General features: G+C 39.7%; 1 protein-coding gene across 5 annotated transcripts in view; it reads right to left on the bottom strand.

The window, feature by feature from the left end:
* Window positions 1-25,411, bottom strand: part of LOC135794826 (chaoptin-like) — a 122,575-nt gene that overhangs the window by 10,959 nt on the left and 86,205 nt on the right. For all 5 annotated transcript variants that reach the window (XM_065306264.1, XM_065306262.1, XM_065306261.1 and 2 more), the window contains one exon: window positions 2,800-3,009. In XM_065306264.1, coding sequence (XP_065162336.1) covers window positions 2,800-3,009 — 210 coding nt within the window. The remainder of the gene's footprint in view (window positions 1-2,799; window positions 3,010-25,411) is intronic.

The following is a 25,411-nucleotide window of genomic DNA, read 5'->3' as shown; positions in this document are numbered from 1 at the left end:
ACCTACATTAAATAGCCGAAGAAAACAGGTGTCAATCAGTCTTTGTCAAAAATGCCCTTCGCTTAAAAAGTGAGTTACTCGGAAATGTCAATACTTCAACCTTTCGTTTGATATGTTGACCACAACACATTTAACATTTTCAATTCCATAACTCCCTCAAACTAGTTTTTAATAAGTTTGTAAATGTTAATTTATGTAGGCGTTCTACAAACATTTCAATTAACTCCATGTAACTAATTTTATTTCCGTTCAACACTTCAATTTCCCGACTGTTCTGAATTAAATTAGTTTTCAGTTTTAGAAATAAATGTGCTTCTGCGAATATGAAATCAGACTCAATATTGAGCAAATGACTGCGTCTGATTTATGTTAATGCTTGTACTCGTAAACTTAATTTTATGCGAGTGCAATAAACGTCGAATTAATGATATACGGAAGCTTGTATATCAAAGGTACACTTCAGGCACTATTGGCTGGATGAAAAAAGTCAAAGGGTAAGCATTCAAGCGAGGTCGTGGCCTATTTACATGTTACCATGGAGTTATCCAACTAAAAGACAATTCAACAGGGACCAAAGGTGTTCCAAAACAGGAAAAAAAAGAGTGCAAACAAGGAAGCATTTTGTTGTTTCAATTTCAGGTCAAAAATATTTTGTTTCAGCGGAACATGCCAATTTTAGAACAATAAAAATACAGAATAAAGCAAATCTATAAATATTTCCATAGTAGTATAATGGTAGCTATTGTAGTAAAAATATGTGAATAATGCAATTGTGATCGTTATGAATAAATATTCAATTATATTTAAAGTGTAAATGCCTAATTTAAAATTCCTCGCTACATTCACATTCTATTCCCGCATATATAGTTAATGTATAGCCTAGTTTCGGTAGAATCGCCTTGCAGATGTACTAAAACGCGCAGATTCAGTACATTGTGCCAAATATCATTTTTGGAAAGGAGCCTGTTATATATGCATGTAGTTCTGCAATGGTCCTCGCCCCCGCCAACGCCTCCGAAGATGGTAGCGTCGCGTCGTCGAGGTACGTGTTGGATTTCCGACGAATCTCAATTTTGCATTTTCAATTTCACTTATGTTGGAATATATATTTTGCGGCGCATCGGATATTTATTGCCATATTTCCGCCCTAGGTGGCAATAACGACGGTACATGCTGAATCGGTTTTGTATCTACATGCGCTTCTCGCATTCGAAGAGAGTCGTGCGATTCGGTTACGACAACCACAGCTCGCCAACCAACACATTGGCATATGTTCTACATAAATACATTCGCGCTAATGTTTTTAAACGACCTCATCACCAGCCCAGCCTCGAAAACCGCCTCCCGCACACTCACATAAACACGCATGTGGCGTTTTATGCAGTGTAGGCGAAAACCGACACCAGTCATTATTGAAAATTCGCGGCCACACAAAGCACGCGGGCGTAACTAAAATAATAATCGCTCTTCGGGGGTGCTTCTTTTCCGGGCGTCGTGCTCGCCGGCGTGATTTCAATGGAAAGTCATTAATTACCGCTTTGATGCATTGCGCTCGTTAATGAAAAAACTTTCCTAAATAGATCGTGCCGGCCGTATTACTTAGCGGGCGTTGTGTTTGGCGCGGGCGGCAAAGCATCCGTTAATGGTTTGCGCGCAAACATGTGTGATGCGTATTTCCGAGCATTTTTCACAATTTCCTCCAAGCAAACAGCCACAAATTTCACTACTGCGTGTAGAAAGTGGCAAAAAAACAAATTTACATACGCGTATTGTACCTTCCAAACATCCGAAGCGTACGCCCCAATTCGCAGTTCCGGAAAGCAAAACAAATCGTGATGAATTTTTTGCGAACGAACGAATGTGTTCTGCAATTACTTGATAAAAACTCAGGCGCGATAATGTTCGTTAATTTAATGGAAATGATTTTCAAAATACAATTTCAGGAATAAATCACTTCTACCCAAAATGGAAATCTATTTTAAGTTACTTCCCTAAAATATCTAGATGATTAAAATTTTGTTAGAGCCCGTACCTACGTCTGGCTTGTATGCTAGGTTTGAATTTCGGCGAAATGTCATAACCATAACATTTATGGCATATAATATCTTTTATTTATTTCAATAACAACCTTAGTCGTTTCTCGAAATGAGAGTTGCTCTCTTTTCAGCTCCCGCAAAACAAAACAAAACAGAGAGCAGAAGCATGAACATGATTGCGCCAAACCGTGAGCTCATTGATCTTGTTGACGTGTTTGCGCTTTAATTAATGGTCCCAATCGCCGGATGCTTAAATATAGAAGCTGGTAATATTGATTATCAAGCGGTGTTATTAATGACTCTAGCCCATTGATTTGTTTTTGTGCTACGTGATCTTCAACATTTGTTTTACCTTACATCTACTTTGTGAACGCTCAATGTAGATTATTTAATGCTTAAATTACATTTGCGTTTCTTCTTTTACGACTAAAATAAAAACCGAAATGGCATAGATCTACAAAATGTAGCAATGAAATTGAAATAAGATTTTTATCGGAATCGCGGATACTGTGGCGCACGGAGATATCGATTACATTAACGTACGATTATATAGTTATTTCAAACGGATTAAATTACTTTCTGAAAGGAGAGCTACAAACGAACTTGCTATATAATATTGCAAGCTTGATTAAATTATCAGACTAAACCAAGTTTCAGAAACATGAAAGTAATAAGCAAAGTTCATCTTGAATCGAAAATATTCTCGACAAAATTATAATTTTAAAACTGCTTTAAAATTTATAAATTTAAAATTATTGCTTACTTGGCATTTTATAGAATGGAACTGATATGCAGACGATTGACGTAATGATTCTTGAATGTAGATCATGTTGGTCCGATGAACACTGGCACATTGGATTGAAGGTGCAGCTGGAGGACTGCAGGGCTTGAGCGTTCCCGCCGATACAACCCAGGACCAACAACAGCGGCAGCAGGAACGACGAGGCGCGTCCCGCCCGACATCCGATCATGTCTACAAACAAGATAGGAAACATACATTTTTAATTACTTCCTGGAACGAGGTCACAACACAGGCAACAATAACAACAAATCAACAAACACGTAGAAATAAAATTAATATTAACGAAATTTCTTTTCTCAGAAATATTATTACAAGTTGAGTAACGTTTATCAAGACAATCGTTGTCATTTCTTTTAAAAACAAAACAATACCAATGACGCCTACCAAAAGTATTGCGAGGATGTTATTCGTTAGGAACAATATGAGACGTGAATTTATACGTTTCCACGTCTGCGAGAAAGCTTTTTGTATCACGTCCTAGTTTGATATTATTAATGTGCGATGCTATATTGCGGGTGGCAAGGAGGGAACAGCGCAATAATGGGCGGTTTCGTAGTGTGCCAGTGGCTTTCGGCAATAAAATGGTTATTGTCAAAGAAGAGGAATTGTTATCATGTCGGGCGTCCGTAGAGCATTGTGATCTTCAATATCTTGTCAGTCCATGCGGTGGACAGGTATTTAGAGCACTGTCGACCGTGGATACACAACGGAACAGTTGGAGATGTCCTACCAAGCATACACCACCCTTTCGAAGCTGACACCGCACGAGAGCAGACCTCTTCCCACACCCTTATCCAACCATCCATAACTCGGCACAACACCGCGCCGACCATACACATTCAATGTTTCATACCGTAATTTATCAGACGAAATTGCTTTTATTCGACAATAAAATGAACGGGGAGTAAACAGAAGGCAGAACAGAACTGCATTAACCACCACCGCTGTGTGCCAGCCTAACCCGCCCGCAGAACGATGGATGGGCGTAAAAACGAGTAAACACTCGTTTGGGCAGATTTCACCGAGAAATATGCTTCGCGTTTTTAGCTGATATCGCGGCAGGCCCAAGGTGTGTGGAAACTGCAGCTAGCACGCCAGCGCTGGGAGGTGAAAGCGCCGCAAGGGTAAATGGGTTTATGGTTTCCGTGTGTGGGTGTAGGTGGGTATTAGATGTAGGTATTATCCATGCGCAGCGAACAGGTTTACGCTGTGGGACGCTGTTTTTGTTCCGCTTTTACTTTTCGTACGCCAACTCCCGCGCCCTGTCTGGGAAATGGCGCAACGGCGTATATTCAGCATCGCTGTGCAATATACAACAAATACAAAACGAATTGCTTCGGGAACGGTTGGCACAACAAAAAACGGAAGCGCGTTGGGTAATGCTTCATCAATTATTACGTGCTTTTACTTCATGTACACCTAGTATTTTGTATTTATTTATAAAAGGTGTGCATTATTAGGGTAGTTTCGATATGCATCCGCATCATTATATCATAGCTATATGAATATAATAGCTAGTTCCTTTACTCTAGTTTTGGTAAAACCAATATTTTTGAAGATAATTTAATCTTATTATTATGGTTGAGACAAGGCTATTGTTCTAGAGAATAAAATTGAATGACTTTATATTGCATAGTGCACTCGATCGAAAAGAGCGTTGCGAAGCAGGCAGCAGAGGAACGATGCGCATACAATGTCTACTCACTACTCCATTCCATCGAGTGCACTTTCTTTCGACGGCACGTCGGCGATGTAGGCCGGCGCCTGGAGTGGCATCGATACGTTTGAATCGCGAGGCGGTTTAGATAGATGAGTGCAGATCCGACGCCCGTGCCGTCGTAGTCGCCGAGATAGACGTCTCATTGGAATGTTTCATCCCCGTAATAAAGGTCGTCAAGTTGAGTGGTCTGTTCTTTTCGAGTGGTTCTTCTCTAAAGAGAATACACTCGAGTACAGCATCTACATTACAACCAGAGCGCGCGTCCGCAAAGCACAATGCATGCCGTGCATGCATGAGCTGGGAGGAAAATGCAACTTTACACGACGGCTATCACTGCAGACTCGTCGGAGTGATGGAAGAAGTCACCGACGTACACATAACACTATATCTAACACTGACTGTCTTCGGCAAGAGAAGAAAACTCGTTGATGCAAGTCTTGTACGTGTTACATTACGGCGAATGAACGCGACGAATGCAATTGAAATGCAAACGTATAGTGTTATCCTTAGACGTATAGGAGTAGAGCTTACTCATTTCGTTGCGCAACCCAACGGGTGCGCTGATTTAAACAAGTAAAAACTGCACCACCGCCTTCTTCAACCGCACCGCCAGCGAGCGCTGACGGAATGGAAGAAAAAAAAACGAATAATGAGATGTCGGGTTGTTTTTAACGAGTGTTACAGGACTTGTGTTATATCGCAATCAGACGCAGAAGTACGTTACTCACTAACAATGTAACAACTCACGCTTTTTTCATCGTAACCGTCAAGTCGAAAAAACAAAACATTATTATTTAAAAAGCTTTCACACGATTGATACTATCACGTATATACCAAGGAATAATATTGTTTCAGCTTTTATTCTTTATTCACCATGTTCGTTGTTTGATTTTGCTTGTCTCGAGAAGTCAAAGCGACGTAAAAATTGAGTTCTTATTTGGATTGGTGTCTGCCGACTTCGACCGACTGTATTGTGACATCACATTGATTCGAGTTCGTGAGTTCAAGACTTGTGTATATTTTTTTATTCTCGGCGTGTTTGATCGCCGTGGGGCTTTTGCGAGCCGCCCATACGGTGGCGGCTGTGGGTTTTGCGGTTGTGGTAGTGACGGCGGCGGCGCTTCAACGCGTTCGGTCGCATTGTAAAAAAGCAAAACCCATTCGGATGTCTATTAAGGTCGGCAACGTTTCTTGAAATTTTCGGGTCTACTCGCGGCGTTCGCTCTGCATTAAAAATGAGCGAAATGATGTTGAATTACGCCCGGAGACCGCGCCGCGGAAGGGCGATCTCTCAAAAACTCGGGCCCGTCGGCGAATTGAAAACCGAGTTTCGATTTTATCGTCCTGTCGAGAAACGTAACGAATCGGATAGCGGACCCATCCTGCGTCACTTTTTCTACTTTATCTCCAACTCTTTTTTTCTGGTCATGTCTCTACTACACGAATAGTGCAAGTATACAATCTGTTTTCATTCAATCTAAAATCTACATCAATCAACTGCAAAATTAAACATCAAAAAGTGACTTAATTTTAAAATTTTACATTTTTTTAGATAACTTAGTAAAATGTCAGAATAAAAAATTATCCAAACACTTTGTATGTTTAATGTCGGTACAATTTATTTCGTATGTGTGTGCTTGCAAATATCAATCAGCTCGTGTCCAAATATCCCATCTGCCATTCCATCAGAACCAATTTCTGATACGATTTTCGCGCCTGATACGATCAGGATGAAAAAGAATGATAACGACCGTCGATAATTTCGTTTCGAAAATTTCAGTCCGCCACGCTTTATCTAGCACGTTCCACCCGATATACGTGTTATTTCCGCTACCAGAGCGAAAATTAAATTCATGATCTGTTGTTGCACTTGACATTTTATGAGTCGATTCAGCTAATTAGCTTTCTTCAAAATGGCACTCTAGAGAAATGCTCAAAAAGCACAAAACAAATATAAACCTCCGCATATCGTTGTACCTAGTTATACACAACACAAATTTGCCAAGTCATAAAATCAATACCAAGTCGGAATGAACATTATAACACCATTTATGCCTTCACATAAAATCACACTCAGAACTCATCGATTAGTCGACCATTGCTTTATTTGCTCATATTCTCGAAAGGACAAAGATGTATATCTGTAAAGGACCCGGGATCTCTCAACGGATAGACAAAAGAGGTCGAGGGTGCAGCGAAGCAAGATGAATCCGTGAAGTATCTATGTTCTTCTCACAAAATAATGTTACCCGCGGGAACTTGCTCGCCAGCGTTCACCGGCAACCTCCTGTCGCTTTAATTGACAGCAACGTTACACATTCTTCTCTAACAAAGCATTGTTAAATTTTAAATCCTGTTTAAATCTCATTTAAATTATAAATGATGAAAATCATAACAACAGAAGAATTTAAATATTCAGTTCATTAATTCAATATTTATTTCAGTAGCGTATTCTAATTGCAAAGCCTATTCTTAGCTATATTTGGTTGTATGAGTTTGTATGATATATTAATACTTGGGTGAGGAATTGTTGGAGCGCGCGCGCAAACGATGCATTGTGGAATTTACCCTTTGTCCTAAAATACCTTTTCGTCGATTAATTGCAATATATGCCATTCCGGGATTTGCAACGTCACGATGCAGATATGACCTTCATTGTGGAATAGTAATGCTATTGTCGCGATGTCAAATTTACTTGAATTATTATAGACGTTTGCACGGTCGATAGATACTGTGCGTTTGCGTTCGTATCTACTCTCCCATTTCGTAATAATACTAAAATTTTGTATTATCACTGTCGTTGTAATATTAGTACTGAATTACCAAAAATAGTTATTTTTATATTTTTGGTCTATTTAGATAATTAAACCTTTGGCTTAAATCATTAGATCCCAACATCAAGTATCAAGAGAAGATATGGTGAAGGCACCGGGCAGGTGGTGCACTGAGCGGAAGCAACGCGAAAAGAAAAATTATAACGTTTAACTTGCCTCGCACGTAGTTTGGGAACTTGACCACATGTAACAAATGACCCACACCTTGAGCACGAAGCGAGCGCATCTCGCCGAGACCACAGCACTCGACGTGCCGAGAAACCAGCCGAGAATCTCAACATCAACGAAGAACTTCACCAACAACGCCAAACGAGCCGATGACGAAGAGCGGGAAATTCACTGTCGGCATTAGAGTGCTCCAAGTTTTTCTCACAGGAAGCACATTTTCCAACGCAAACCGCAGCTTCGGATTGCTTTGGATTTAGAACGCAGAAGTTTAACGGTGAAACGTCCTGGGCATATATAAATATTGGATATTTTTAGTTTTATGTATGAGCGCATAGAAATGAAGAAAATTTTCCGGTGAAAGGTAATATGCAAGTAAAATTACTTCATTTCGAAATAATATAAATGTTGATCGCTTTCATCTTGACGCATCCGCTCTGCAAATAGATAAAACAAATTCTGCAATCTTTCACAAATGAAGCGGAAATGATGCTCTAATGTTCTGGGATATTTATTACATTCCATTCTGGTTTATGACGCTAAACGCGTTGATAACGTATAAGCGCGCACTCACGGCGAGATTATCGAGTCTGAAATCTTAAATTCATGCGCGTCTACTTTTCCCACGATGGCGCCGACAAAGTTTACGCCATTTCTACTTAATTGATTATACCCATTAACAATAACTGCACCAGTGGAGCTGGGCATTTTCTTATTGGCGCTTTATTTGCGTTCTTTTTCTGAGGCGTGTTTCCGTAATTTGCTCTTCCGGACCATTCGCATGTAAAATTGAGTACTTTTCTGTATCATTTGCAAAAGACATTTGGCAAATTGTTGTCGTGCATTATGATCATATCATAACATCGTGAGAATTTGTCGAAAACGAACATCTTGTGCCTCGCCAACGCGTAGAAAATTTGTGAACATAGAAAGTGCCTCATTATGGTGGATGCGCGCGTTCCGCTTTCTCATTGTGCTTCGTATTGTAAACTGTGTGCAGACCGTCCGACACACGAGTGGCGTCACAGCTGTAGTAGCGGAAATTGCATAAAAATGAAATTGTATTTATTCATTTCGTTACTTTTCTTTTTATCACCGTTTTTATTTGTAGTCGTTTTACACATTGAGGAAATGGCTTATACGTACACAATGAATACGAATGAACACAACGTAGCAAGCAGTTCAGTCGAGTATACGTGAAATTGAGTACTTAAATAAAATTTAATTAAAGCTTACTGCAATACTATAAATTCACCGGTTTTGTACACAATGTACATACTAAATTATGTCTACAAATAAAATTAAGTTATTAATAGTAAATATATGTAGCTAATTAATGCGATCTGTGATTAGTCTAATTATACTTTGATATTTGTTGCCTCACCAGCTGTTATTATTGAACATATTGCATAATTAGAATACTCGTCATTTAATATGACCGACGCTGCAAACCACACAAATTTAACAAGCACAATATTGTCCGAATCATAATTAATTCGTATTCAAGCGCAATGACTGCATAGTAATTGAAAGAAAGTTTTGACAAGTTCGGCTTGGAATACAAACCGAACATAATTGTTTCATTTGCGACAGTATCCTATTGCCATTAATCTATCACCATCAATTATTCGTCAATTTGTGTCAATTGCGCGATGTTGCAGGCGTACGACGCGCGTTGCAGTTCAAATTTCCTCCCGACTGTCGTAACCTGTAACAGCGGCGTCGAGCACAACACATATTGACTGTTATACAGTTCTGCATGTCCTATTGTTATATCGTTAGGCCGATAGTTAGCCCCAGCATGCGCCTGAAAACAACTTGTTATGCAAACATTTTAGTTCCAATTATTTTATTTGTATACAAATCGTGAAATGTTTTCATAAATTATATTGAAACACAAGGTTTTATTTTTCAAATTTGTACTTGCACCGGGTATTTTTTATCGATTGTAGTTTCCTACTGCTTGCAAATATTTCAGGTAAAAATTCTGTATGAACACAATTTCCACTCTTGGCATGGAACATAACGCAAAGCCCGAAGCACTCAAGACCCGAACGTAATGAAGCAGCCATTAATTTACTCCATCCTTTGCTTTTTCCTTGATAATTAGCTGCTCGTGCAAATAATAAATTGATTGCCGGGGCAGCCGAAACGACGATGAAGAAAAAATCGTTCCCTCTTACCGCTCACTCCTCACTCATCACGAGCCCAGCTTGCGCCCAAACCCTAGATGTTATTTCTTGCCGCTTGTTCATGCTCATACTTCTTGCGCGCCGCATTCGGTCGGACTTAAAAAGACGCCGTTGGAATTAATGGAGCCGAAACGACTATTACACAAACGTACTCGATTTTTAAGGCCTCAAATGAGCGTCCTTTCTGTACATGTATTTTCTTCTATTGCTATGCCAGGGTCCGCTTTGCTTTGCTTTTGTTAAAAGCTTTATTTTAAATTTTGCATTTTACAACCGAGCTAAATTCAAAGCGCATTGTGTAAGTAAAGCGTACGCAAGAACAAAATGGTCTCGTTATAGTCCTGAGTGCCGATTGACGAAATGATAAAATGGCGACATTGAGATGAAGCTCACAATTCCACTTGCAGTTTGAGCAAGCTGGCAATTCACAAAGGCAGCCAACGACCGAAAACGTACTGGTGGATTTCCTGCGCGTCGTTGATGACTTGTAAATTTGCCGCTGATAATTATTTGATTGACTGGATCAGCACTATTAGGAAAATCGGTTAATTACAGAATCATGCGTTATATTACTAATTAATTGTTTAACGATCCGGAACGAGTTTCGCGTTTGTAGTCTTGTTTCGCATTCGGCTTGACTTAATGGATACTAATGGACGTAGCACACCGGTGTTCTGTGTGTTTAAGTCTAGGATAAGTCAATTTAGTGCATTGATGAACTGAAGTGAATAGAGAATAATGGAGGAAACCGATTAGGTTCATTATAATCCAATTTGTAGGTTGAGATTTTAAGAGTTTGAAAAAAGTTTGCGTATGTTATAAACTCAAGTAATTTGAGAAATTATAGTTGCGCAAGTTAAAACTTTCCGAAACTAGACGGATTTAAAGTATAAGCGGCAGTAAATCTCGTATTAAACTATTGCCCGGAACACAGGGCGCCTAACCTTGGCGAGCTCAGTCGGAATTGTCTTTGTTCGAGAGCAAAGGTTGCGCTAGGCGAAGGTAAATCTATAATTTGTTGCCGGCAAGTGGTCTCCAAGGAGGCAGATCGGTGGCAGTGAGCAGGGCAGTTGTAAATTTAAAGACGCGACGCTCGTGGGGGTTTGCTGCACACCGGGGGCGGCCGCGGCTCGCGATTCTCGTTTATTAACACTTTGGGAATAGCCCAGGCCGCGCCATTATTGCCATATTATGCACCGTATAATCTCCTCGCCGGGCGCGGCTAAGTACGCGCGCGGTGGCGTTCAAAAGGGCGCCGCACATTTCGCCAAACGCATGCGAATGTATGCACGCGCTTTGAGCGGATGGTTTTCGCGGCCCAACTATTCTGAATATATGAATTCCCTTATGGAAATGCGCTGGTGTTTGCCGGGCGTGGAATGGCGCGGTTAAGTAATACAAACGAATGCTATTTCCGTCAGCTAAACGGCCTACATGAAGTGCAAAGCAGATAAAACCGTGATGATGCTAGTCGGCGCGTATCTAAAATGTTTCACATACTAAAAAAATGCAAACAAAAAAAGCATAGTTTTCCATTTGTAATTAAAATATTTTTCACACTTTCATTCCTCATAATACTGCAACAAACAACTTGTCTCGTTACAAATAGCTGTTACAAAGTTGTGTTGTTGGCAGTTTATAAAACAGCCGAGAAGTGCAGAAAACGAAGGCGACGAAACAAATTATTTGATATTTAATGGTACACATCTACATAAATGCATATTAATTACTCTCGGAAATTTTCAACGGGTTTAATTATTATGTTGCATTCGCTAAGTGCTTGCATGTGGATTGTGCATGTTATTCTTGGAGCGTTTAAAAACGGAGCAAACGCTTAATTGCAAATTTATATGAGTTACGCTAGAAAATTCAACATTCATAAGTTACTTTATTTTAAATTTAAACCATTTTTAATAGGGATGTTTTTTGCATAAACTAATTGTATAATAAGATAAACAACTCACGACTTCCGGGTATTAATTATAAAATTTTTACATTAAAAAGTAAAATTTTCAGTTCATTTTTAATTTTTTTTACGAATAAACATAAATCCATCAACATAATTATTTTTCTTTCATAATATGTAATAAATTAATTAATATAAAAATATTTTTTCTAACGCCCACATTTTTTAACGTTTACATACAGATACAATGTATCATTAATCCGAGTGTATTGGCAAAACAAAACAAAACACAATTCGTTTTTCCTCCAGTGTGTTTTTGTTCGATCCTCTGAAAGAAAAACCCAGCCCTCGCCCAACACGCAAGACGCCGATTATCGTGCGGATATGTTGGATTCAAACACGGATTTGTTCGTTGCTGGTTAAACACCCTTCTGACATACCATACGTCTTGGGATGCAATTAATCCGAAACCTGCTTACCTACTTATAATAATCACCATTATCCATCATCGCAACACATGCAATTTCACAGACAAGTATCATTCTAAAGAGTGTGCGTGTGAGTAATGGAAAAGATAATAATTAAAGCAAATGTTTGCACAAAAAATGCTGTTGTATCAACAATTAAGTCATAATGTATCTTGCACCCCTCGTTTATTTGCAGCCATAAGCTGGCGAGAACAGCAAAAAGTAGCGTAATAAATTTAAGTCGCGTTTCCTTGTCACTCCGGACGTGTGCGAGACTATAATGGAATAGTGACCTCGTGCAAACAAGTTTTGATAAATTAGATGTGTGATTGTTGTTTGCATAATGACAATTTGATTCAATTTGTTTGCATTCACTTAAAACCTCTATAAAATATAAAGATGTTAGATGAAAGCATATTTTTTCATCCTATGAAACGCGATAGGCGTGTTTCTTGCAAGTTTCTTATTGATCGTTGTAACTGAAACTTGACAAACTAACTTTAGCGCAGTGTTTATGCCGCGCATGCTTTATAATTGTTTTTAAGTAGAGCCGTTTGACATTTCATACTTTGGCTTGCACCAATGTGCACACCCTTGCACTATATATAATAGTATAACTACTAACATATAACACACGTAAATGTCCCGCATGTCGTTGCTTATGTGTTTACTACAAGTTGGCACTGCTGGCTTCCTGAGGTCCTGGCGCATCGGCACTATGACGAACCGTTAGTTAGGTACTCGGATGTAAAGTGAACTACTTACACTAGCAAACTATGGCTTAGATAGGCGCATCCAGCTAGCAATGGGGCGGCGATGGGGCGGCTCGTCCCGGTCGCTTAATGTCACATCCGCTTTTACGAGGGGCACGGGAGTCGTGTCCGTATTTTAAATTTTCACTCGCTCGGTCCGCATTACGCTGATAACTACCATCCGCGCTATGCGTTTCGGAGGCGCGTCAATAAATTATTTTACGCGATGGTGCGATAAATACCCGTAGAAAAATGCCAAGCGTGCAACTATCCATAGTTATTAGTAAACATAAACAAAACGAGACTTTAATCTTTAATATTTAAAAATAATAATGCAATTATTTGTACTAATAAATTAAACTTGCATGTAAATTATACTACTGAATAAAAATTTGTACTTGAAATATGTGTACAGGCAAATAGTCTAAATGTTTTACAAGTTGGAATAAAAAAAGAACAATGGTCCCCACTAAATAAAACATTTCCCACTCGTCGGTAATGTTGTATAGCATCGTATCGTAGCACTCGTACAACAAGCGATATGCTTGTTGCATGGTTTGTTGTTGAATACGCCACTCGAAGGTTTTTCCTCTTTCGAAGACTCTTCGAGCCGTATTAATACGCGTCTTTTTTGGTTTTTCTTTTGTGCGCGCCCGGCAGCTCGCACACGTCGTTTTTCCCTTGTGAAAGGAGTGTACCGTTTTTTATTCGTGATAAATGAAACGAAAAATCGTCTCGAATAAAATACGCGCGCGCAACACACACGACACGAAACAGAGCGGCGCACAAATGTTGTTCACGTGTTACATGCGAGCGCGCGAGCGCCAAATAGATTGCAAAGTGCTCTTGAATATGTTATAAATCTAAATCCACCGGCGGTGGTGCGCGTATTTCAGATGAGCTGGCACTTTTGTGCCCTACATTTTATTAAATGAAATAAATACAAAAGACGTTTCTTTGGAGTCTGCTTACGTATGCATGCACTAGCAGCACTACACCTGTGATATCATACCCCACCTCCGAGTATTTTTCTCCGCTTGTTTGTTGCGCGAGTTGTTTGTGCGCCTAGATAAAAAGAAGCAAATGGCGAATGTCGACCCGGAAAGATTCTACAAGTGTTTCGGTTTAGTGCAGGTGGAAACGACGCTTGAAATGGATCCTGAATATATTATTAGATTTCCCAAACGCTGAATAGATACACACGCGATGTTCGCGCGTTCATTTCGAAGAGATGCGTCCGGATGGTGAGCTGACACGGAAGTGCGAAGGATGAGGACCACCGTATGGATGAATCTCGAACGAGCACTTGCCGCATAGACGTACGATCTTCGCCCGAGTTGTTGCAGAAATACATTCACCGGAGAACTTTCCCTATCAAACAAAGCTCTTAGGTTTTGTAACCGAACACCATTTGTCACTCCTGCTAGACATCTATCGCTATGTACTTTTGGATGATAAAATATGAAACGCTTCGCACTCTCATTATGCAACAACAAAAGAGAAACACATACGCAAAGTTCTTATCTGTGTAGGTGATGCAGTAAAAATTGACTTAATTAAAACAATTTCTTATATAAAGGAAAAAACTATTGATTTTTTAAATATTTCCTTTCATTTTCTCCTTCAAACACTTCGACAATCGCATTTTCCGAACCAATTTAAAGCCGAGCGTTTTTTTGAAGTATTGTCAAATTGCAATAGACTTATATACCTTCCAATGCGTTTGTGTGTGTACGTTATTCTCAAACGAAAGGAAAATTTTCATCGCTTTCCACTTTGCCGTACGCATTTGTCAGATCGAACGTGGAACGTCGCTGCGGGAAAAAAACGCGTAAAGATGCTTTTTGCACACACTCACACTCATGCAGAAGCAACACGGTTGCATGAAGAGAGGAAGTCGCAAGACTCAGGCGAGAAACCGTTGCGTGCTCGTAAGTTGCCCGGACCGTAAAAGAAGGACACAACGGCAAAAAAATTGAGCAATTTTCTTCGGCGCACATAAATTCATCTAAAATTTACAAGAGAGAAGACTTGCGGAGCGCGGACGCGCATAAGAACGGCGCGAACGTGCATGCACTTTAGAAGCGAATTTACGAAATTGAATTTCTTCGTTGCGCGGCCACCCTTGCAAACAAATATGTACTCGACGTATAGGTGTGTCTATAACTTGTGAAAAAAATTACGTTGTAAGTTTTTAGATATGATGTAATTACTTTTTTCGATCACCAAAATAAAAAAGAAAACGCAATGTTTTGTACTTCCAGACATGGTAAATTAAATTGTGAAGTGTGATAATATTAAATAATTCTAGTTATTTTTATTTTAAGTAAAATTTAGAATAGATGGAGAATACAAAAATAATTTTCAATATCGTTTTCATAGCTGATTTAGCCGAGCAAAGTAAAATCAAAAAGTGAAATTCATCAATTTGAATTTAATCGAAATGGAGATATATTAGTACCTACATCGAACCAAGCGTCGATATCATTCCGTGCCATTATGAAGCAAAATCCAGCCGGAAATCCGGATCAAACCAGCTGCCTCCTAATATAAGAACTTGATTGACTTTCCTATTTTAAACGCTCCCGGTTGCGACGCGCTCCACCCCGATTGAAAGGACTTCGTCGTCTATGAAAAGAACGAGGGATAATAAATGAAGAATGCACCAAAAGGAAAACGCAACTTGGATACGGTGCTGATGTCAGACGACGCCAGACGTGAAATCATGAATTTGTAATAGAAATCACGGTGCAAACTTTTTTCATTTATGCTCTCCCAACAGCCTCTTAAAACGCGGTCGTCTCGGGGCGATGCGCTCAAGCACTAAGACTTTAAAGGACAGGCGTCGTCTAAGCAGCTTCGGCAATTGCAATTCACGATCGGTTAAAGTAAACTTCAAGCAACAATAAGCAATTTCGTAAATCACGCTAAATACTTGCGACAGAGAAACTTGCGACGTGGTGGCCGGAACAGCAACGCATTCAAATTTAATTTACCAATTAACACTAACGCCCGCCGCGCAACTGCACGCTCTTTACATCCGCCGAAATCTTTCCCCGAATGCATTGTGCTATTTCGCATTTGCTTCTCGCGCTCGTTCATTTGCACAATTCATGTGTGCGCTGAAGGCTAAAAGTTTAACATCGCAATGTATAAGTTGAGAGGATGTCTTCAATGTAAGGTGTGTGTGGTAATAGTGGTGGGTGCTCCTTGCACGAAATGCATTTACGATGCCAATGCAAGGATTTCCCAAAGAACACAAAGCCGGAAACTAACGCTATCGGTACTGGAGCTGAAGATCCCAGATATGCTTCGGTCGAATCCTGTTCAAGCAAGCGCCCTCTGCTTTTCCCACTTTTCCGCACTATCAAGCCATGCATGTATGGCGGCTTCATATGAACCAGTCTATAATCTACGTAGCAGGCGCGTATAGACTATTTTGGCATTGTAAATTTTAGAAACGAGGAGGCGCCGCCGCCGACGAAGCTCGAGCCAACTACGGGCGCCACGCTAATACAATTCCGGTTAAAGTAAATTGCCAAGTCTACCCAGAAACATAAATTTCAACATCAATTTGCGCATTAGTCGCATTACTTTGTATTAACGTCTTCCGAAATACTTTCACGTTACAGCAAATTTTGGCGTAATTTATTGTTGTATTGTTAGGCCGGCTTGCGCGTTTTTCGAAAATAATAATAATTCATTAACAATCTTCTCCCATCTTTATAGCCATTCGTAATTACTTACTTATAAATTGCCTCTTAGTCACTGTTTATTAGAAAATTTTTCGTGGTTCACAAATTGCGATTACGACCCGTCTAATAAAATTATATACAATATTTATAAAAACTTCCACAAAATAACAAAAATATGGCCTTAAAATGAAAAAAAGTCGTTTAATATTGGCAGAGTCGCCAAGCCATTACCGCGATCGAAACGTGCGATTTCGATGAGCTTAATGACGTCGCCCTTTTCCTCTCATAATGCACCGTAACGTTTTCGCAACATTACACCCACTCTTGGCCCATCTTCCTGGGCGTCTTTTCCAACACGATTTAGCCATCGTGGACCGATCATTTCGATAAATAAAACACTAATGCTCCATCTCGACCAAGACAAGGTACGCACCTTCACTGTCTGCCTAAGACAAAAAAAAAACGTAAAAAAAACGAACACAGGCCACCCTTAGTCTTGGCTTTCATAAAATATTCATAACAGGTCTCGCAATGCGCTCGTCCTACGCTCACGTCCGAAGGCGGGTCGTAAACCGAATTTTATATTCGCATGTCATAATTGGTGTCTGGTGTCTATACAAAAAATAAATAGAACATAAAGCTTCCAGGTTCCAAAAACATGATCGAAAGAGATTATTACATGATGTCATCAAAACCTAAATATTTAAGGTTTCGTTTCATTAGGTCCCCAGTCAACGATTTAATGTAAAATTTGAAAAACGAAGAGACTAACCGAACTCTGTAAAGTTGTTGCTTTAGCCGCGGAGTAAATATTTTAATTAACATTTCGTTTTGACGAGCAACCATCCGTCGCCGTTTCCAGCAAGTGCCTATCTAACCGTGATATAAACGTGATGTACTCGTTTTTGGGGTGCGCGCACCTTCAAAACTCCTTTCGGCTACTGCCGCCGCCCACATCGTCGTCGACTCTATCCGGGGGGTTATTTTTCATCGTAAAGCGAAAGCCAAACGGCGAAAGGTGAACCGCAGATAAACGCGACTTGATTTACGAAATAATTTATGGCGACGTAAACATTTCATTTCTTCAATTTGCTCTTTCTCTCCCTCTCGGCACTTGGCAGTGAGTGAATTCGCGGAACTCGAAATGAGGAGTGCCAAAGCCAAAAGTGGAAAGTGGAAAATCAAAAGGCGCCCTCCTGTATACATATTTATCTACCTTTGACACAGTCTCGCGGTCGTATTATTTGCTCATTTCGTGAGTACGCCCACGTTTGCTCAATTTGTTTGTTTTCAGCTCGAACCTAGTCATGAAAAAGTGGGCACTCCGTCTTATCCTTAGCAAATATTTTTTTCAAACAAAAAACTCAATCGACAATCCACGCTAGGATCGATGAGGAATTCAGTCGTGCCTGGTACTTATTATGATTTTTATTAAATTTGTTATGCATTATGTGTCGTGATTTATTATTAAAATAAACGAATGTGGCACGCGTAGAATCTGAAGGTAATAATCAATGACTTTATTGAAATGTATATTATTATATATCATGCTTAAAAGTTCAACGAACATTTCCTGTAGTTCCTGAAGTCATAAACAAAAAACTAAATTTATTGAGTACAGGCCAAATCGATTAATCGCCTATTTTCTTGTTCAGTTGTTTCGATTCTTACTACTTCCGAAGCGAATAAACTGAAAAACAGTTTGTCAAGTAGAAGGATGTTTTGCGAATCAAATATTTGAATGTGCACCCGCGACGTGTTAAACTGCGCTGGAGAAATAAACGGGTATCTCCTTCATTTCCTCCCCTGTGTAATTTCGGCGCTTTCGTCCGTTTCATTGTATTTTCAGCATACCTACGAGCACACGCCGAATGCGCATCAGTTAACGGAACCGTGCTAATTTACACGATTCCTGAAACTCACGCTCCGAGCTTCGAGCACAGTTTATCAACGGTCCGGCCCACTTCGTGCATAAGTCGTCGACGCTGTCTTCAATTAATAGTCCTCGAGGCATGAAGGGACATTGTCGAAACGCTTACGCGCGCCAATTGTGAATGCGAGTCACGAAATGAGTTTATTATTTTCAAACATCACCGGCACGAAACTTTTCGCGCCGCGCAAAGCGGGTTTACGAGAGGGTGATGTAGAGAACGCTTCCGCGAGTATAAATTCACGAGTCAATCGCGTCATGTAACGCGACGATCGTCCCCAAACCACGCACACATATAGTGATATACGTTTTGTGGGGTTTGTGCCGTAGTGGCGGCTAATGTGAAGTAACGCTTTCAGTTTGACACGGATAAAAGGCTCTTTTTTCAAGAAGTCGAGCAGGCGGCGCACTAATTTTCTAGCTGTGGCACGCGGATAGGTGGAAGCACTTAAAGCTGCTCGCCGACTCGCATTTCCCCAAATACCGCCGGAGCAGCGCGCGCGCGGTTAGGGTGACGGCGGAGTCAAGTGTTTTCGAGTAATCCTTCCCCTCGACGCGAGTACGGCCTACCGCAGTCGAGACCACCGACGCTGGTCGAGGACGAAATAAAGAGATGCCCAAGTCGCGTCACTCGAGTAACCCTACAGCGCGGGGAATACGCTCCATTTTATTGAGATTTTTAGTTCGGTCGTAAAAACGTTCGTGTGGTTGTAGGCTTTTCACTTGCGCTCGTTCAAGAAAAATAAAAAGACAATAGATTTTAGTTTTTTTCTTTACAACACCGCATATACCAAAATAATATATTAAGAAACAAAATTCTGCACGAGTATAAAGTAGACTTATTGAATAATTTACTTTAGGGCCGAGTACCATACTTCATAAATCCAATGTTGTGTGAACATTAAATTTCCTAGCTGTAAATTCTACACATTATGAATATCACGATGATGAAACAACGCGTGTTTCGCGTTTTAACGATGACGTTTTTATTAGGGCACGCACCTAACCAAGTTTATAGATATTCCAAGCACGGAGTTTATACTCTTGTGCAACCCCACATTATTCAAACTGTGGAACACTATTGTTTACTAACAAATTTGCCAAGTAGGACGCCATAGGCAGCCATTTTGAATGTCGAGTTCAATGCTGTCCCATTTTTTGTTAGTCTAAAACCTAAACCTTGGGCGTGTACGCGCCGCGTCAGCAAATTCTGCGTGCTTTGGGATGATACCGCGCCTAAATTTATTCAACGATGTTTTTCGTATTATAATAATGACATGGTAATTTACTATCATCGTAAGGAGTATACTGAGTATTAGGTCACAAATTCAACTGTGAGAAAATCAATAATTGCTTGTTTTAGATTTTCATGAGCACTAATTAATTTCCATTAATCGACCATTAATAAATTGGTTTTGTGTTACTTTCTGACAAGTACCTACATCCGGCTGAGGTTAAGAATGTTATGTAGGCAATAAATATTTTTGCGTGTTCGCGAACGGGTGGAATTAATGGAATTCTTATCAAATTATCGTCCGTTCAGTAAAATTGTTTAAACTCTTGCATACCAAACCTCTCCGTGTGGGGCAAATCAAAAAAACGTGAGGAATTTATTGCTGCAGATTGATTACGAGCTGTGATTAAAACAGCGCACATCGTAGGGTGCTGATGTCGTGCTTACATATTTTATGGTCTAATTAAAAGACGGAATTTGTGTTATTTTTTCCTTCAGATGATATTTTTAACCATAGCATGCGCAAAAAAATCCAATGCACTTTTTTCTTCTTTTTATAACGCTTCGTGGTAAACGCATTGAACTCTTGACACCGCTACGATCGCATGGCTGGAGGTGTTCGTCAGAAAGTTCATATCACGGTATTACAATCCACGGTTCACCTACCACCCTTTTGCCGCGCCTGCCATAAATTATGCGACGTGTATTTGCACAGCACTCATATGCACATTAAAGTGGTGAAAGCAATGTGGTAACATTCAACCAGAGTTGATGATATCTCACAGCAAAATTTTTATAGATATTAATAGTACTCGTACATTTTTGAACGTAATATTTACACCCCGATGTGGAAAACATTGTTTTCAAATGAGAGAGTAAATAATGTAAAATACTTTTAAAAATGCAATTTCTCTGCAGAAAAAAAGATAAACACGTTAAATACGTGGTATACCATAATCTAAAATCAATTTCTTGCCCCGACGCCGACGACCGGAACAATAAATACGTAGAACACGGCAGGATAATAGTTTTGTTGCACTTCGGCGCAACTTTTAAACTCGCGCGCTCGACCATAACAGCGTATTATTAGCTTGACGTTATAGCGTAGTTTGTTTGTGAGATGCATCTCATTAAAAAACAAGAAGTGCTCGTAGAACGCGCTGAAAGTTTTCACGAGTGCATTGTTTCTTTTAAATGAAAATATAGGTGAATTGTCGAGGCGCAGGTTTAAGTGCACTGCGCGTTGCCAATGTGTTGGTGTAATAAGACCGAATGGTAACGAGCATGGAAATGGCCTTTCTGCAAATATTCGCTTGTTTATTAAGTGAACTAAATGTGCAATAAGGACTCAAGTATTTGATTCCAAGTAACGGATATTATGTGAATTTATTATTTACAAAATAAGTAATAATTTGGAGAGAAAAAAATACTGAATAACAATGTAGTTTCAAAGAATTTCGAAGAAACCAAATCGTAATCTTATTCAAATCAAACTTTTCAATCGGCGCACGAATTTAATTACTCACGTTGAATATGGATGAGGAAATTAAGTTCAATTATCTAAAAATCGTTTCCGCTCTCAACTTTCTCCGCCGTCGCCGCCTACAAACGGCTTTGTTTCCTTGCCTCAGTTTGCTGATTGCTAAAATTTCGAGAGTCAAGTTAAAACCGGAGGAAACACACTATCAATTGCAATTATACCAGCTTCGCATTCGGAAACCGTTTGGCGAATCGTAATGAACTCCGAAAAGCGCGTCCCGCACACAAAGAGATGAGGTCGTATTGGTCGGATGATGGTAAATAGTTCGCTTTAAATCGCTTGTGCAAACAAGATCCATAATAGTATCATGCCTGCGTTTTGGTGTACATGAAAGCCTTTTTCCGATTAGTTTTAGTATAGTTTTAATTAAAGCGCTTTGTTATCGCTCGGCGCTCGGAAACGGTGCGTGTTTCCATTGCAATAACAAATTTTACAGACTAATCGTGTAATCTGCTGTGATACGCTAATTCGGGTAAACAGAACAAATTGTTGGATAATTTATATTAGTTTTCAATTAGCGGCTTGCATTTGACATTTAAAAAGGGAATTAATTATACATTTTTCAGTGAGCAATTCAAAAATTGCACGGAATTTTAGTGTTGTTTTAGCCTCACAGCGTGCAATCTTTTGCAATTCCCGTCATTATTCATGTATACATCCCGCAAAATATTAAAAATACAAACAATGAAAAATAGCATCGTATTTCCCAGAATGCTTATTATTTTTGATTTTAACAACCGCGTACTTGGCATTCCGACGAAAACAAGTAAATATTTATTTCATGTAAATTGCAGAGTATTTATTCCCGTTTGTTGCTTGTTATTATTTACCTCCAGTATGTTGTTAATCGTATGAAGTATTCCCAAACATACCTGAAACCAAAACAACTAATATGAGAATAATATTATTATTACATTGGCTTCGAGCAGTAAACACATCCGTGTTTGTTTAAAACATTTACAAAATTACGCACAGTATTGTCACAAAATTTCAAAAAATCCAGTTGCCAACACAATGTGTCATTCCAATTTGTTATTTGCCCCCCGCTGCACGTTTTCCTCATTTCAACGCCTCCACGTTGTCAGTGCATGCGTCTGAAACACTCACGCACCTCTACGTTTCTTGAATAAAATGTTTAAATATATGCCTAACACATCCAGCGGCGACAAAAATTCAGTGGAAACGAAACGCGCGAGGAAACGAACGCGCGAAATGTGTTTTAGATCGTACAAGAACATGATTGCAAAACGCACCCACCCCATTCGTCGCCAGCCTGTTTCATGCATGTGCTCAACGCTTGCTTTTATACATATACGGCAAGAGTATAAAAGAAAAATATAAGGATGATGGTTGCACACACCGGGGGCACTGGCATGGCGTGCGCAAGGAGTTTCGAGACTGGGGCCCCGTCTTTCGTGAAGGGCCGACGCTTTATTAAATATGAAAACAGCCTCCGGCGTGCACTTACGGCAATACCATTTCTCACTGATTTATTTACATCTGCAATGTGCCCGGCGTGAAAATTTTAAATCGGCATTTCGCGTTACTCGAGGATGAAACTGGAGTTACGACGCCAGACGAAACGGCCGCGCAGGTTGTGTATATATTGTGAAAATAAGGGTCGAGTAAAGTGGTGGATATGGTACAGTCGCATATATGCAATTGTGGCAGTCGTTTTTTTGTTGTGTTGTTCACTTTTTACGAACTCAACGTCGTTGAATTCGGCAGTGTGTATGTAGCTAGTATTGCTGCATTTATTCACTTCATATGCGGCGCAGTTATTTTTAAGTTTATTAAAAATGTTTATCATGCAAGAAGTAAACAAGTTTTATAATTTTCAATTTCAGGCACATTTGTTTTGGACATATTTGTTGCGTCACTTTGCATTTACTTGAATCCGGTGACGCGGATTTCCATTAACAAGGAAAATGTGATTGGAAAAAGAGAAACAAGCAATTAGCAGAAAATAATTGGAAGTGTTTTTGTCCAATAAATTCGTTATGCACTGCACTCACGCGCATGCTAGTTCTTTCGCCTAGAGTCGTAATCGAAATTAACTGGAATTGAATATGAAGTTTGTTTTTACCCCATTCACACTCGCAGAACTTGTGCTGTTCATTCCTTCGTTTAATTCAGGTGCGTGTTAATCAGTCATAAAATGTTTACTACCCGTAGGTAGACTGAACGTCGTTCCGAAGTATCGACATCGTTATTGTATGTTGGCGCCGAGCATGTACCTCAAAGTACGTTAATGTCACGATTATTGCATTAAATTTTCCTTCGGCGTGTTGTGCTGCAAGTATCAGACAATGAATGCTCCAGGTAAATGTGCATCCAACATGTTATAACACGTCGACGAGTATGTTAACGGTGTATAAACACAAATTGAATTTGATCCATTATTGTTTTTGAATTATCAAGAAATATTTCACATTTTTAAATATTGCATAATACGTATATTTTTCTATCCCATTGTGACAAATCTTCCGGTCCTCAAAACAAACAAATATTTGTTTGAATTAACCATACCCTGTTTCATTACAACAAAGAGTAAAAAAGCTCCGAGAACTCCAACAAATCCACTTCACATTAAACCGAAAGCGTACCAAATGTTATTTGAACTACCGACTCCCAACGGACAGTTGGACAGCTGTTGGCCGAACAATCCAAAGCAGCAGAGCACACTGCATGTGCTTCAATTACACCCTCATATCTGCTTGTTACAATCGAAGCAGCTTCCGCATCAGATCGTTCTATCTTGTCTCTAAAGTGATCAAATTTGAAAATAAATCTCTCATCGGTTAAAAATTTTCCACTTTCATAATAAACATAATACAAACAAATAAATACACAATTAGTTTTGAATCCGGTAGGCATTAAATCAACATAATTAATTTTAGTATTTATTTGTCAATATGTTTAAATATTAATAACCAGCAGGTATGTTTGGGGTCATGCAAGGTTTCCCCGAGTTGTTATTCATACTATTCAATATTAATGTATTATTTGGGGTCGACATGTGTGGCAAGCGTGCGCTTTATGATATATCTACATATAATGTTTGTAAAAATTTATTATTTAGCGCTGGAGCGCAAGTTATAATAGGTTAAATCTCATAGGAAATAAGCGGCTAATTAAAAATGCATGGAGTTTTCGTGAGGTTCAGTTTCACCTGCGCATTGCACCTTGTTCGGCTACCAACGACAACATGCATCATAGAAAAAAATTGTAACAATGAGGTCGTGGCTCGTTTGCCAAGCGGCATGCCGCCCCCGTCACGTCGTCGCCGGTTTGTTAACTCTGGCGAGAATGTTACACCAATGTAGGTTTTTGTATACGGTTGTATTTATTTGTGTTGGTTGGTAGGTTATTGTTAAAATATGGCAAATGAGTGTTGTTACGGTTTTCCACCTCAAGCAACACCTGTGAATAATTTAGTAAATATATATGTGGAATAAATACGCGCGCAGCGCCATAATATTTGTGAAATATTATTTAATTTACTTATGGTCTGTTCACTAATGTGCGCAGAATTTAATTCCTTCTAAGCGAAATTGCTTAATGAAGCAGAGGCGCTCCCTATTGGAAAAAAGCCACCATGATGCACGGTTATTACATTACTTATATGATCTCCGAGGGAGCGCGCCGCAATATTGATTGCTTTTGTGCACCGCCGCGACCAAACGCAACGCCCTATTTTTTGATTAATATTTTTGAGATTCTGGCCCAGCCGATAGAGAGGAAAATCCGGCCGACCCAAAACTCCCAGCTCGGCAAAAAGCGATTCACGGGAAAAGTCGCCGTCGAACCGATCGTATAATACTCCCACGCATGCATGGCGCGCTTCCACGACAAAACAATGTAACAACTATATCATCCGGTCGAATTGTGGAAACTACAAAAAATGAATGGGAGAGCGTGGCGCTCACAATGGATCTGAATGCGCGCAGAATGAATAAAGCATTGCCTCAACCGTCATTCGAGTTGCGAACATACACTGTGTGCGATGACAATATACACGCGATCGTTTTCGGGAGTATCAATAAGCAATACTTTCGAGCATTTTCCTAGTGTAAATCGGTGCCATTGGCTCAATTGTGAGCAATGACGATAATATTGATTTTGAGCCGGCGAGGGA

This window comes from Atheta coriaria, unplaced genomic scaffold (assembly GCF_025399875.1).
Source record: "Atheta coriaria isolate IRGN ID8LTWV9N9 unplaced genomic scaffold, Caltech_Dcor_3.1 hic_scaffold_6_pilon, whole genome shotgun sequence".
NCBI lineage: Eukaryota > Metazoa > Arthropoda > Insecta > Coleoptera > Staphylinidae > Dalotia > Dalotia coriaria.
Note: the sequence above shows the minus strand (reverse complement) of the source record. Positions and strands in the feature narration are given on the sequence as shown.